The 13,633-nt window shown below is 42.4% G+C and overlaps 1 protein-coding gene across 20 annotated transcripts in view; it reads right to left on the bottom strand.

Moving 5' to 3' along the window:
- MAGI2 (membrane associated guanylate kinase, WW and PDZ domain containing 2) overlaps positions 1 to 13,633 on the bottom strand; it is a 593,450-nt gene that overhangs the window by 139,151 nt on the left and 440,666 nt on the right. For 10 of the 20 annotated variants that reach the window (XM_083574923.1, XM_083574920.1, XM_083574921.1 and 7 more), the window contains 2 exons: positions 12,461 to 12,582; positions 9,826 to 10,008 (listed from right to left, as the gene is read on the bottom strand). In XM_083574923.1, the coding sequence (XP_083431049.1) occupies positions 9,826 to 10,008; positions 12,461 to 12,582 (305 nt within the window). Of the gene's footprint in view, positions 1 to 9,825; positions 10,009 to 10,775; positions 10,905 to 12,460; positions 12,583 to 13,633 lie in introns of all 20 variants that reach the window. The other 10 variants (XM_083574929.1, XM_083574936.1, XM_083574919.1 and 7 more) reach the window with 2 other exon arrangements.

The raw sequence follows: 13,633 nt of genomic DNA, 5'->3' as shown, positions 1-13,633 counted from the left end.
TGATCAAACGAAAGGAGAAGAACAGACTCGGAGCAACTGTCCAACTTTAAGGGCTTGACCCAAGTGGGCCTTGATTGAAAGGTGGCAATAGAATGAGTGCCATGTGGCCCAGAATCTAGACTAGAGGATGAAACAAGTAAGGTGGCAACAGGACAGGGAGGCAGGGTTGCCAAGGTGTAAGAGAGCAGCTGTGATGGCCTGGGAATCTGATTCAGAAGCTGAATCTGAGGAGTCCCAGCCTGCACAGGAGTCCACGCCTCCAGGGCTGGCTGAGCTGGGGCAGGGGCTTGAATCTGAAGGGCCTGCACCTGTGCCAGATCCTCAGGAGCAGACACCAGATGCATCCACTCTGGCTCCGGAGGTGATTGAGGACCCATTGCCTGCAGGTGCGCCTCTCCCAGCCCTGTCAGGGGAAGCTGAGGTTGCCTCTGGGTCCGGTAACCCTCCAGCTTCTCCTGAGCTGCAGAGGCTCAGGGCAGAGAGGTGGAGGGAACTAAGCGCTCTCAGGAGGAGTGCTCGCCTTAAGGCCAGAAGAGGCGGATCACCTGTGGGCCAGGACCGCCCCTGGCCTCAGAGGAGATAAAGGCCAGTCAGCCCAGTCCCAGGTTGCGGGAGCAACGTTGTTGGAAACCTGTTTCTGCCAGCACCCAGACCTGTTTCTCCGGAGTTCCTGACCATGCCCAGCTTCTTGCTTTGGACCCCGCTTCGCCCTTGCTGGACAGTCTCCAGACCCAGGACCCAGGACTGGACTCTGACCACGCCTCACGGTAACCCCCCACCCCCGGGACCAGCACAGCAGCCTTTCCTCAGGAACTTGGTGGTACTAACACAATTCCTCCACTCATATGTGATGGAGGATGGAAGAGACTGGGTGATCTTAACGTGACATATGACATGCCCATGTTACAGTTCATACCAACAAAAACCAAGATCTATAACCTCACAGTTTGAGACAGTCATGAAATTTCCATACTACTAACCTAGGAAATGTGCTTGGTAGTACAAATTAGCTGCAAATCTCAAAAGAAGAAACTGATTTATGTAGAGCTATACATAATTCAGGCACCATAATTATACCCCACTGAAGTGGCTGGACTCTGCTCCATTGCTGGCCACAGAAACCACTAAATTTTGCCCAGGGCTCATTTCTGTGGCACTAAACCATGGCTTGGCATGAATGAAGTTACAGACTGTGAGGGAAAACGAAAACGTGAGTTTGAAATGATAGCCAAATAGGCTGAGTGCACCAAGTCCTCATAAGTTCAGGTAACACTTTTCAAGAGAATGAAAAAAAAGTTTCACTACACTGTAGTTATCTCATATTCTTGCATATGACTACTGGGAGGAGCATAGAGAGGGAAAACGCCATGGTGCCTCTGTAACAGCCAAACTGGGTGCCTTCATCTCAGTGGTGTGTAGTCATTGGACTAGGGGACTAGTCTAGTCCCCTAAATGTTCCCCTGGTGCCTTCTTTCCGAGTACGTTTCCGAGCACAATTCAAAGTGTTGGTGCTGACCTTTAAAGCCCTAAACGGCCTCGGTCCAGTATATCTGAAGGAGCGTCTCCTCCCCCATCGTTCTGCCCGGACACTGAGGTCCAGCTCCGAGGGCCTTCTGGCAGTTCCCTCACTGCGAGAGGCCAAGTTACAGGGAACCAGGAAGAGGGCCTTCTCAGTAGTGGCGCCCGCCCTGTGGAACGCCCTCCCATCAGATGTCAAAGCGATAAACAACTACCTGACATTCAGAAGACATCTGAAGGCAGCCCTGTTCAGGGAAGTTTTTAATATGTGACATTTTAGTGTATTTTTCATCTTTGTTGGAAGCCGCCCAGAGTGGCTGGGGAAACCCAGCCAGATGGGTGGGGTACAAATAATAAATTATTATTATTATTATTATATTCTTCCCAAAGCCCTGGAAGCTTCTGCCCAGCTTAGGGATGGAGGTGCAATGCTCACGCATGTGGCACACCCCCATCAACCTCACTAACTGGCGCCTCTTGCCATAACTGTAGCTCTACCAAAAAAAATAAAAATAAAATCACCACACACCACTGCTCCAGCTGCCCCAGCTGCAATAAAGCATGCCTCTCTTGTATTGGTATCGACAGCCACAGCTGTATCTTGAGAAAGGTGGTTGCCAACAACAAGTGCTATTATTATTATTATTATTATTATTATTATTATTATTATTATTGGAGGTCCACATACTTTCAACTTAGAGACTTGCAACTGGTTTAAAGATAGAAGTCTGCCTACTTGATAAAAAGTATATGCTGGAGAGGTACGATGGGGTGCGGGGTTATATCAGAAAATAACAACATGAAAAAATGCAGTACCATTAAGTTGAAACCAAAGATGGAATGCTGAAATGATACATTTTCAAAAGACAGTTCTAGGTTATTAATCTTTATACATCATTACGAAGTCTCATTTGCTTGTCATTTCGTTACACGAGACCACCAGATCCTTTCACCCTCCTGATACCTCATGTAGTGAAACAATACACATAATTTGCCATTAGTGAATCAACTGGGAAATTAAATTGTGACAACTACCATTTCCAATTTGGAGATTTTTGTCATCCTGTGCAAACAGAAAACCAAAGAGATGTCAGCTATGCTTTTCATTAGAGCCGCCCGCCCCGCCCCCGACAACTGCCTCATAAGAGCTCACAGGGCTATGGTCTTCCAGGCTTTCCTGAGCGGGGGCTGAAATCATGACAGCTTGGAAGGGCTATAAAACATCCCGTCTGCAGCATGCCAGGCCCAGTTAAGGATAGACAGCTGCATGGTGGGTCCTATGAAGAAGATAAGAAATAAATGAACAAGCTCCATATCATGTTATGTTTTGTAAGGTCTCACAGAAGGGGTCTAAAATGGCCCATCACACTGAAAGATGGTACAGGTTGATCCTTCCATGTAGATGACACCACAATAATGCCACTTTACAGTGGTACCTCTAGTTGTGGACACAATCCGTTCTGGGGTGCTGTTCGCACCCCGAAAAGTCTGCAACTAGAGCGGCGCTTCTGCGCATGCACGAAGTGCACAGAACTGTTCTGCGTGTGCATTCACAAGCTGAAAAGACGCAACATGAACCTAATGCAACACGAGATATGACTATATTTAAAAAATGAAGATGAAATCGCGTTCTCTGACATCACTTCAGAAACTGTGAAAACAGCCTGGTTTTCTGGTTGGAAGGATTTCTGATTGTCTGATTTCAGACAAATATTTCAATTTCAGTTTCTCATTTTTCCAATCTTGACTTCGGTTTTCCACATTTCCATAACAGTTTGAGGATTATTTTAAGTTCTCGTGAAAATTAATCAGCACTTTAGTGCAAATTTGTCCTAGTATATACATTTTTGCATGTGCATGTAATTTTGCTTAATGTATATATTTTTACAAGCCAAATTCCCCTAACAGAATGCATTTTTGTTAGCATCAGTAAAATATGCCTGTCATCTAGACTTTACCCTAACACATGCATTTATGTGCCCATTACTTTGCTACATTACAAAATTTTGAAAAGTGCAAATTCCAAGGATGGCTGGGTTCCAGTTTTCATATGATTTTTGGAAAGTGCAAATTAAGCAAATTCACCTCTAAATGCAAACTGAAATTAATTTCTTCCCCATTGCAGTTGGTATGGAAGCTTCAGCTAGTGCAGAATTCAGCAGGTAGTATGCTGAGTTGAGCACCTAGTTATAGATATATTTTACATGTCTTAAAATAACTACTCTAGCTACCTCTTAGCTACCTAGCAAGGTGTTGTTATTGACTAACAAGATTTTGTTACTGACCAATACAGCCTTAAACAACTTGGGACCAGGATATCTGACCAGTCACATTCTCCTGCAGAGACCCAGAAGATCCCTACAAACTTCAGAGGAGGCTCAGCTGGCCATCTTGTGATATCCTGAAAGTGGGCCTTCTCAGTAGGGACCCTCTGGAACACCCTTCCTCATGCAATTTGGGAGGCAGCCACTCTGGCAGGCTTTAAACTTCTTCTGAAAACGTACTTGTTTCATCAGGTTTTCCCCGCCTCTTGATTATCTGATCACACTGATTAGTTTTTCTGTGTCGATGTTTTGCTTAACATTTACTAGATTTTTAAAAACTGCATTTTTATATTATGCATTTACCTTTGGCTTCTGATCTTATTACAACAATAATAATAATAATAATAATAATAATAATAATAATAATAATAATTTATTTATACCCCGCCCATCTGGCTGAGTTTCACCAGCCACTCTGGGCGGCTCCCAATCGAATGTTAAAAACAATACAGCATTAAATATTAAAAACTTCCCTAAACAGGGCTGCCTTCAGATGTCTTTTAAAGATAGGATAGCTGCTTATTTCCTTCACATCTGAAGGGAGGGTGTTCCACAGGGTGGGCGCCACTACCAAGAAGGCCCTCTGTCTGGTTCTCACACCTGTAAACTCACATCTCGCAATGAGAGAACCGCCAGAAGGCCCTCAGCGCTGGATCTCAGTGTCCGGGCTGAACGATGGGGGTGGAGACGCTCCTTCAGGTATACTGTAATTTTATGGGTTTGGTTATTTTAAATGGCATATAAGTCACAAAAATAAACAAGCCATTCCTTCCTTAGAACAAGCTCTGGTCAAAAGAATGAGGATAAATGTCTGTTTCCCCCCAGTATTGCAAGAAAGATCAAAACATTCTATGGACCATGTCTGATCTGAATCATCACCAACCATGCTTTTTTAAACACACATAATCAAGTAAGAATACACACTGCTTCTTCAGAATGTTAACGCACAGAGGAAATTATTACAAGAAATATGTATCCCCAGCCAGTACAGGCCAGAAGGTGAATAATTTATATTATTAGATCTTAACACCAATTGACTACTTTGTGTGTTGCATGATTTATCAGGGGGAAAAAGTGCAACTATCAAGAAAAATGTTTAGGGCCATTCTCAGAGTTTTAAACAAAGCATAAGAGGGTTCGTTATTTAAGATGAAGATTTTTTTAAAAAAATATGTTCAGTTCTACCACCTCTGTAAATATTATTCCAGCACAATGAATCAACTATTAATAAGATTCTTATTTTGTTTATCACACAAACATGACATAACAAGAAGACATCACTTTATATGTGCAGAAGCACATTAAGCAATTTGCAGCTATAGTCTAGGTCCTGTAATCTAGGAAACTGATATATTCCTTTATATTGTGGTATTTATTTATTTATTAAATAAATAAATAAATATTTATTTATTATAAAAATGCATTCCACAATTTCATTTTAAAAAATCTCACCCAAAAGCAGCTTATAACAATCACATATATACAATAAAAAACATGTAAGAATTTAATATCACGAAGTATCAGCTACTGTAACTACTACAGAAGATGTTTTCTTAATGGTCTGCCTAAGTCTAGTGGTGTACAAATGTCTTCAAGGAAATATTTGAAGGTTAAAACAGAAGGAGCCTGTTGGAAATCTGTAAGAAGAGCTTTCAACAGGGCTGGCCAATGACACTAAAGCAGGGGTCAGCAACCTTTTTCAGCCAGTGGCCGGTCCACCATCCCTCAGACCATTTGGTGGGCCGGACTATATTTTGAAAAAATATATGAACGAATTCCTATGCCCCACAAATAACCCAGAGATGCATTTTAAATAAAAGAACTCATGTAAAAACACGCTGATTCCCGGACCGTCCGCAGGCCAGACTGAGATTTGGGCTGCATCTGGCCCGGCCCCCGGGCCTTAGGTTGCCTACTCCTGCACTTAAGGTTTCTGCTTCGTGTCACTCTCAAACAAGCCTCACCAACTTGTTGATTGACCAAAAAATGCTCCTAAACATGGGAAAGGTAAGGTAAGGTAAGGTAAGGTAAAGGACCCCTGGACGGTTAATTTATGTAAGTATCTAAGGTACAATGGATCGAAGTTGTCTGGAGCTTTCTCTCAATGAATACATGAATTTCAAACCTGGCTTGGTAGCAAATGGGCAGACAGAATGGATGCTGGTGGCCATGTTCCCTCATCAGCAGACTAGCCTCTGCATTCTGCACCAGCTGGAGCTCCCAGAGCAGCAACATAGAATGCACTGCAATAATCCAACCTCAAGGCTACCAATGCATTGACTACTATGGCCAGGCTACTCTTGTCTAGGAAAGCGTGTTCTCCTTCATGGATAGCACGTGTTGCGGTGGGGTCTAGCAGGACACCCCCTTTTGGTTGCTGGGTAGGACCGTTTGGATGGCCATGACTGTGATTGGGCTATTTTGGGTTGTTGGGGAGATTTTAATGTTACCATTTGTGGGTTGGCCCAAAGGTTATATATTCTTTGCATGCAGCGTGGTGCGTTCTCTTTTGCTGCATGCATTGGATCGCCCACCCATCCTCCGCAATTTAGGGCTCTTGCGTTTGACCTTGCTATGCCTGTCATGGAGTCGTTTGCTTTTGGGGCAGGGGCCTGGTAGAAATTCTGTCCATTTGGCAGATTGGCTGGTGCCATTTGGTTTTTGCCTACTGCGTAGCAAATCGTTACAACTTGTAAGGTTGTGGTTAGGCATTGGTTAAAATTTGGTTGGATGGAGGGGTATGGATTGGCTGTGCCTGCCCCTCCAATGCTGCTGCTGCAAGGGAATTCCATTAAAGGAATCCAGGGGCTTGCCATCTTTTTGTCCAAATCCCTGGAATGGGGCTAGGGTCGGCAAGCCCCGGGGAGCATGCGGGGAGAGGTGAGGGCCTGTGGCTCAGCTCCATTTCTCCCCAATATTGTTTTCTCTTACTGGCTTCCGTTGGTGTCCGGAAATCAGTTCTGTCCCGGGGCGGGAACAGATAGTCGTAACCAATGCCTAAGCAACCACTCACATTATGTATTTTAATAAAGTTGTGGCCAAAATTATGCCAAAAACCTTAAACAAAAATTCTGTGTGAATTGTAATTTATTTAGGGGCTGGCTTGGGGACCTCAACACACAACAGCTGTAGCAAACCAGGTAAAGCTAGGAAAAGGCACTCCTGGCCACAGAAGAGGACATGCCAAATGTAGCTGATGCAGTAGCACAGCAGACTGATCGCAGTGAAAGCCAAAGACATTTTGTGATACTTGCCTGATCTATGTTTGGTGCTGGGGCTAGTGGGGCAGAAAAGAGAGTCTAAAACACACAGAGAGACAGACAAAAGCGAGTTATGTTCTGGCTGGTGTATTTTTTTTTTAATAAACAGAAATGCAGCCTGTCTTTGTTGGCAAGTCAAATCTGCTAGTCCTCCTGCCACCTTAACTGGTCCACTAGGGAAATGTTTATGCGCCACTCTGGCCTTGACTAGGCAGTAGCTATTGCAGGTTCCCAAGACTTCCACTTGCCTCCTTGCATCTGCTCAAGGCCTTTGAGCCTGGTCCCAGAAACTGATGTGCGCACAGAATTGTTCTAGAATTGAGTTGTAATAAAGATCACCAGAGTGCCCACAGGCTCAATAAACAACTGGGGTGAAAGCAGCAATTAGAATAAGAACGGAATCAAAGTATATCAGACAGAAAGGTAGAAAATAGAAGTCTATACCCAAGAACAACTGAATAGCATAGCAATGGCATAATGTAGAGACTTGAACAAATGAAGGAAACTTCATGGAGAAAAGGTGAAGATAAGGGGAAAAGATAAGGGAAACGGCAATGGAACAATGGAAATAAACAGGCAATGTTATTTTAGTGGCTGTAAGTAATACTTGCCTCCAGAAGCACACATATTGATGGAACACTGAAGCTTTTATTTGAAGATTAGCTTTCTTCCTGCAAATTTAAACTCTTCTAGATAGGCCCCAAACCAATGCCCATTTTATGATATTTTGCTCTTTATTCATATCCCATTATTTTTCATCACAAACCAAGAAAGTCCTGAGCTCTGCAATATTTGAAATCTTATTTGAAACTGTGGCTTATCTAAGGTTTTCAACAGCATGCAGAAAATATAGAGATCTGCCTAGCTCAGAAAGGAAGGCGGAGGGAAGGGGGAAGCTCAGAAGAAAATGCAATAAAACTGAAGCCTCAAGAGGATTTGAATTCAATAACTCTGAAATACAAGAAAATACCTTATCCAGAGATTTTGTTTAACATAAATGGGAATATACAGGTATTATCTTGGCACTGGAGAAAGCTCAGATTGAATGAAAGTGATAGAATTACTGTGAAGTAAAACAGAAATATTAATTTTTAAAAAGATGAACACCAGGGCTATGAAGTCCTTCTGTGCCTGCAAGGTCATCTTAATACGAGCTGAGACCAGGGTTTAGTGAGTAACCTCATTTGAGGAATGTAAGAATCTGAATTTTCTCAAAAAATCTGATGTTACGATTGTCCACTGTAAGATCATAATGGTTGTAAATGGTTGTCATAGGAAGCTCTCTACAAATACAACAGTGGAAAAAAAGAAAGGAAGGACTTAAGGTGGTTTACACAAGAGCTGCCTTTACACAGCATATTCATGTGCAATAGATATGACAAAGGTTGAAAATTTCAATAAATATTTTATAAAAAAAAAGATATGACAAAGGGTGCCATGAAAAATCAGAAACAAGAAGACTCTGTTATGTTAGTCTCATAATATCGAATGTTTCTGAAGTTATGGGTGTGCTTGGTAGAGTCTTAAACACCATCAAATCTCCAAATATATTTTAGGCAACATACAACTGCATTTCACTATTTGCTCTAGGAAAGGACATAGTCCCATTTTGCATTAATTCCATTGAAACACAGCGCCTATATATGCTCATATTTTTTCTCACTTTCAAGCAGGGCCCTCTTTTTCAAATCTTGCCCAATCCTGCTGTAACAGTTTGCTTATGTGAGTGAAAAGTCCATGTATAACATAAATCTCTGCTTGTAGATACAAGCCTTATGATATCATCCCTGCTGAGCAGTTTGAAGCTTGTCTGCTTTTATATCCAGTTTACTTCTGTTCCATGTTCAGAATTCAAAGTACCGAAACAACAAGATAACAATATCCAGTATACAACACAAACAAAGATACAGATCTGCGAGACACCATCAGATAAGAGTTCCCCATAAATCACGAAGGCTAGGGAATATGTAAAGACAACAATCTGGAGCACTCTTAGTAATGAAACAGCAAAGTTGGTGGGGAAAACTAGATTCAGGGAAAATATCTGGTGATCGTGAACTCAGAAGGAAGTAGAAGTGGAAGTGGAACAAATGCAATTGGTCCACAGGCATAGTGACCTCTTTCCATGTTATCTTCAAGACTCAATTTCAAGTACAGTCGTATCTTGGATCTCAAACGCCTCTTCCCTTCACATACCAAACAGGATGGCTAAGAACAGACTTGGAACTCTACAAAGCATTAAGCTGTGACCTAGCAAAGCATAAATGCACACACTTCACATGACTGAATATAGAAGTGGAAATACGTCCAAGTGCCATTTGAAATCTGGCACTCCTGTGACTTGCTGGACTATGACCTCTAGATATTATTACTGAAAGTGTAAAATAAACACACATCTGTTAAATAAAGTTGCTACCTCCCAAATAGTCTTATTCTCCAAGAAAGCATGAATGAATTGATCCATTTTCAACCTCTTGCTTGATCAAAACATAGTGCTAACTCCCCTGTCTGAATTTGAAGTTAGCCAGTCCTACAGACCAAATAAACAGAGGAGGGGAAATCACGCTGTAGGAATGTCTGAACAGAGAAAGAACAATCTGACTGGTTGCTCTGTGTGTGTAAAGGTCTAATGTATACACAGGCCACCGATAGCAATTGGGAAATAACAATGGGTGCTAAGTTTAAGCCATCCTCCTCTAAATTAAGGAAAGCCTCCGACTTACCTGTTTCCATTTTGGCATCCTGTGCTGCAGGCCCATCAGGAATGACACTCTTCACCTGGAGAAACTCATCGGGCTCATCCCCACCAATGATGGTAAATCCAAAGCCCATATTGCTTTTTTTAAGAGTGGTGCTGAGGAAAGTCCCTTTCAGCTGTGAGGCATCACGGGTGAAGAGCGGTTTTTCTACATCAGTCAACATAAAGAGAAAACAAACGATGTTTTGGCCGTGCTGTAAACAAAACGACCGGGTCCCCAGGGTGCAGCAGAAGCAACAGCAGGCAACAGGGTGGCAGTTTTGGAAAATAAAAGCAAAATAAAAGTGCAAGCATTCCCAGTGAAACAAAAGCATTACTGAGTTATCTTCTACTGAAGGTAAAAACCAGCAAAGGCAGGGTTTCCTTGTCTAAAGTGTCTTAGAGTGCAACCCTATGCACACGGCTAATTGGAATTAAGTCCTATTCAATACAGTAAGACTTAGTCCCAAGTGAGTGAGTACAAGGTTGTAGTTGTTTGTTTGTTGCAAGTTGTAAAAGAAACGTTAGTCATTCTTTTTTTAATTTATTGAAGCAGCTTTGTAAAATAATTCCAAATAGCAGTGGAATTTGCTTATTTAGGCACACTGTGTGTGTGTGTGTGTGTGTGTACACAAGCATACACATTATGTGAACAAGCAGGGTTTTAGTATTGGATAGAGAACAGTTACAACTTGTGAGACGGTTCTGTGACCTAGACGTAAACTTTCAGTGTGATTCTGTGTAAAGTGTGACAAAGACCAGCAGGCAAAATAAATGGCCTCACCTGACATCCAGTGCCTCTGTTCTGTGCTTTATTGTGTAAGAAAAGGTATGGGGAAAGGTGAAAAGGGTGGTTTTTTTCCTTTAAAAAAAAATGCAGCTCGCTACTTGTTTTACAAAAGTGCCGCCTGGGTAAATAGCAGCACTTGAACATACCATAAAGCCTGTACACTCCAGCAATGTCCCGCCGATACAGAGACAGGTCACTCACACTGCGAGACCTCTGAGGCGCTGGGCACGGGTGAACAAGTTTGGGCCTAGGTAATGTTGATGAGGAGCTTTCTACTGTTATAAAGGAGAAGAAGCCTCATTCTTTGGCTACAAGCTTAGGTAAAAAATAATAATCTCTATACCCATATATAGATTGTTAACCAGCATGTTTCCACATCACCAAGATATTTAATCTCATAACTTCCCAACAGGCAGGGCTCTAAAGCCATCTCCAAATGTGAGGAACAGCTCCCTAAGAAGGTGCCGCCAGCTTCAGTGGGAGGTAAAGTTCCTCTAACAGAACACTGTCCAGGTTGACCGTACATCACTGGGCCCAAACAAAGATGACATTAAATGCTTGAATGCAGTTAATGTGTTTGGTCTTCCCCCTTTAACAATAGTAGCTGTGGAGTGGGGAGCGATGAGCAGGGTGAGGAACATTGGCATATAGAGTTTGGGCTGCCCTTTCCACCCACTCTATGATCCTGATGGAAGTCTCCTTCCTTGTGCTATTACCCCCAGAAGGAAAGTTTCCCTGGGTTAATATCAAGCGGTTTTAGTGGGGAAGAGGATTGGCAGGATCATAGTGTGCAGCCCCTTCCCCAGGCGCTGCAGCTAAACTTGTTAAAGAGGGGGGAGAACAGGTATGTTCACTGCATTCACATATTTAATGTCCTGTCCATTTTGGTCCTACAGGAGAGACACTATGAGCCCCTACGCACTGAGCATACTTACTTGTTGAGGTGACAGGGCAGAGGACCCACAAACCACCTCTTTCTTTCTATGGAAAGTTTATTTGTATTTATAACCATCTTATATATCACCCACTCACAAAAAATCCCAAGGCAGTGAACAATAATATATACAAATACAATAAAATGTACGGTACATAAAAGCAATACAAAATAATCATAAAATGACTGACTCATCTTGGAAAAAAGAAGAACTTAACAGGCCTGTTGGCATAAAAAAGAGAATGGCCACTGAATCTTTGCTAGAAGAGTATCTCATTGCATGGGACCAGGAACGCTAAAGGCCTGACTTCTAGCTGAAGCCAGCTGGTGGGTGTCTGAAGCATGGGAGATAATGCACAGCAGCTCTGGATGATCTCAGTGATTGAGATCACTGGAATATAAGGGCTCAGGTGTCATTCTGGACCCACATTGTTCAGGGCTTTGTATTTTTCTTTGGGTTCTTGCTTCTTGGACTTTAAAAGCTTCCTACGGTCTCAAATCTGCAACCCCAAAATACTTATTTTTATTTGATCTTTCTGTTTCCATGCACAAGAACGAATCCCACCAGCTAAGAAATTTAACTTTCATTTTGTCTTATATAGGCTGGCGCATACAGGATCATCCCCCCTGCCCCATAAAGTTTACTATGACAAAATGTAAGGCTCCCTGTGGCAGAAGATTCAGTTACAACATGTTTTTGCTGGATTTGTCATCACAGAAAATTTAAGAACATGAGCTGAACTCAAGGGTAACATTTCATATTTTCTTCTCTATTGTGGAAAAACAGAGGTTAAATTTCATTTCTATAGTTATATATTGATCATTTTGCCATAAGAATTGGAAAATTTAATGGAATTAATTTAGTTTTAAATATGGTGCACTGACATGATACTGTACCTCGGAAACCTTGGGCCGGCATAGGCTTGGTTCCAAGTTCTGCGTTGGTCATGGCACGCTGCTGGAGCTTCCTCTTGGCTTCCAAAACAGGATTTTCAAACTGTGTTCTTCTATTTATGTGGCTGGGGAAGAAAGGTAAGACTGTCAATCCCAGTTAATCCTTTTCCAAATCTGCGTTTTGAACAGTGATCATTGGGCTGCACTCTCTCAAGCAAGCAAACCTGAGGCATCACTATAGCGAACAATTTGTCAGGATACATTTAGGTCCTTTAGCAGGAAACTGTTAGGGTTGCTTTGGGAGGGGGGCAAAGTTGTTGGCTGAGCTTTTTTTTTTGTTTACCCATTTTTTTTGAGCTTTTCTTGGCCATACATCTGGATTTACCCAGACATTTTTACTGATTCCCACCCGGATACTGCTTCTGACTGTATGGCAACCCTAGAAATGTAATTTTGAGATGGACCATAGAGTACATGATTTGAATGCAGAAGCTCCCAAGTTCAGCTCCTGGCTGGCACTTCCAGGTAGAACTAAGAAACGCTCTGCCTGAAACCTTGTCTGCAGTGTAGACAAATGCTAATGGACTGACTGGGTATAAAGTCGTGTAACTCAGATTCCTATGAGCCTAAGGAGAATTCTGGAGATGATTCGTTTGAATACATACTGTTTTTGGAAATATGATTATTGAAACTGAATGTGGTGTAGTAGAGTGCTGGGCTTGGATGTGGGAAATCCAGGTTCATATGCTGTGAAGGACCATGGTGACCTTCCAGCTTATCATATGCCACTGTGAGACATGAATGTTTCTCTGGACTCCTTGGAGGAAGGACAGGGCACTAAACAAACAAATAAGCAAACCAAGCAAAGTCAATGCTACTAATTTTTTAATATGCACAGTCTAATGATACGTGTCAATGCAAGAACATTAAGAACAGTCGCTTGAGGCTGAAGTGGTCTTGGTGGCACAGAGGGCCTTCTATCAGCTTCAGCTTTTGGCCCAATTGTGCTCCTATCTGGACAGGGACAGTCTAACTTCTGTCTTCTGTGTAACCTCTGTGTTGTACTACTGCAACGTGCTGTACATTGGGCTGCCTCTGGAGTCAAATTGGAAAATGCAGCTGGTGCAGAATCTGGCCTCCCAGTTGTTGACTGGGATAGGGCAGTCTGAACATATA

This window comes from Podarcis filfolensis (genome assembly GCF_964270895.1).
Source record: "Podarcis filfolensis genome assembly, chromosome: 10".
NCBI lineage: Eukaryota > Metazoa > Chordata > Lepidosauria > Squamata > Lacertidae > Podarcis > Podarcis filfolensis.
This window is presented reverse-complemented; position numbering and strand designations above follow the sequence as displayed.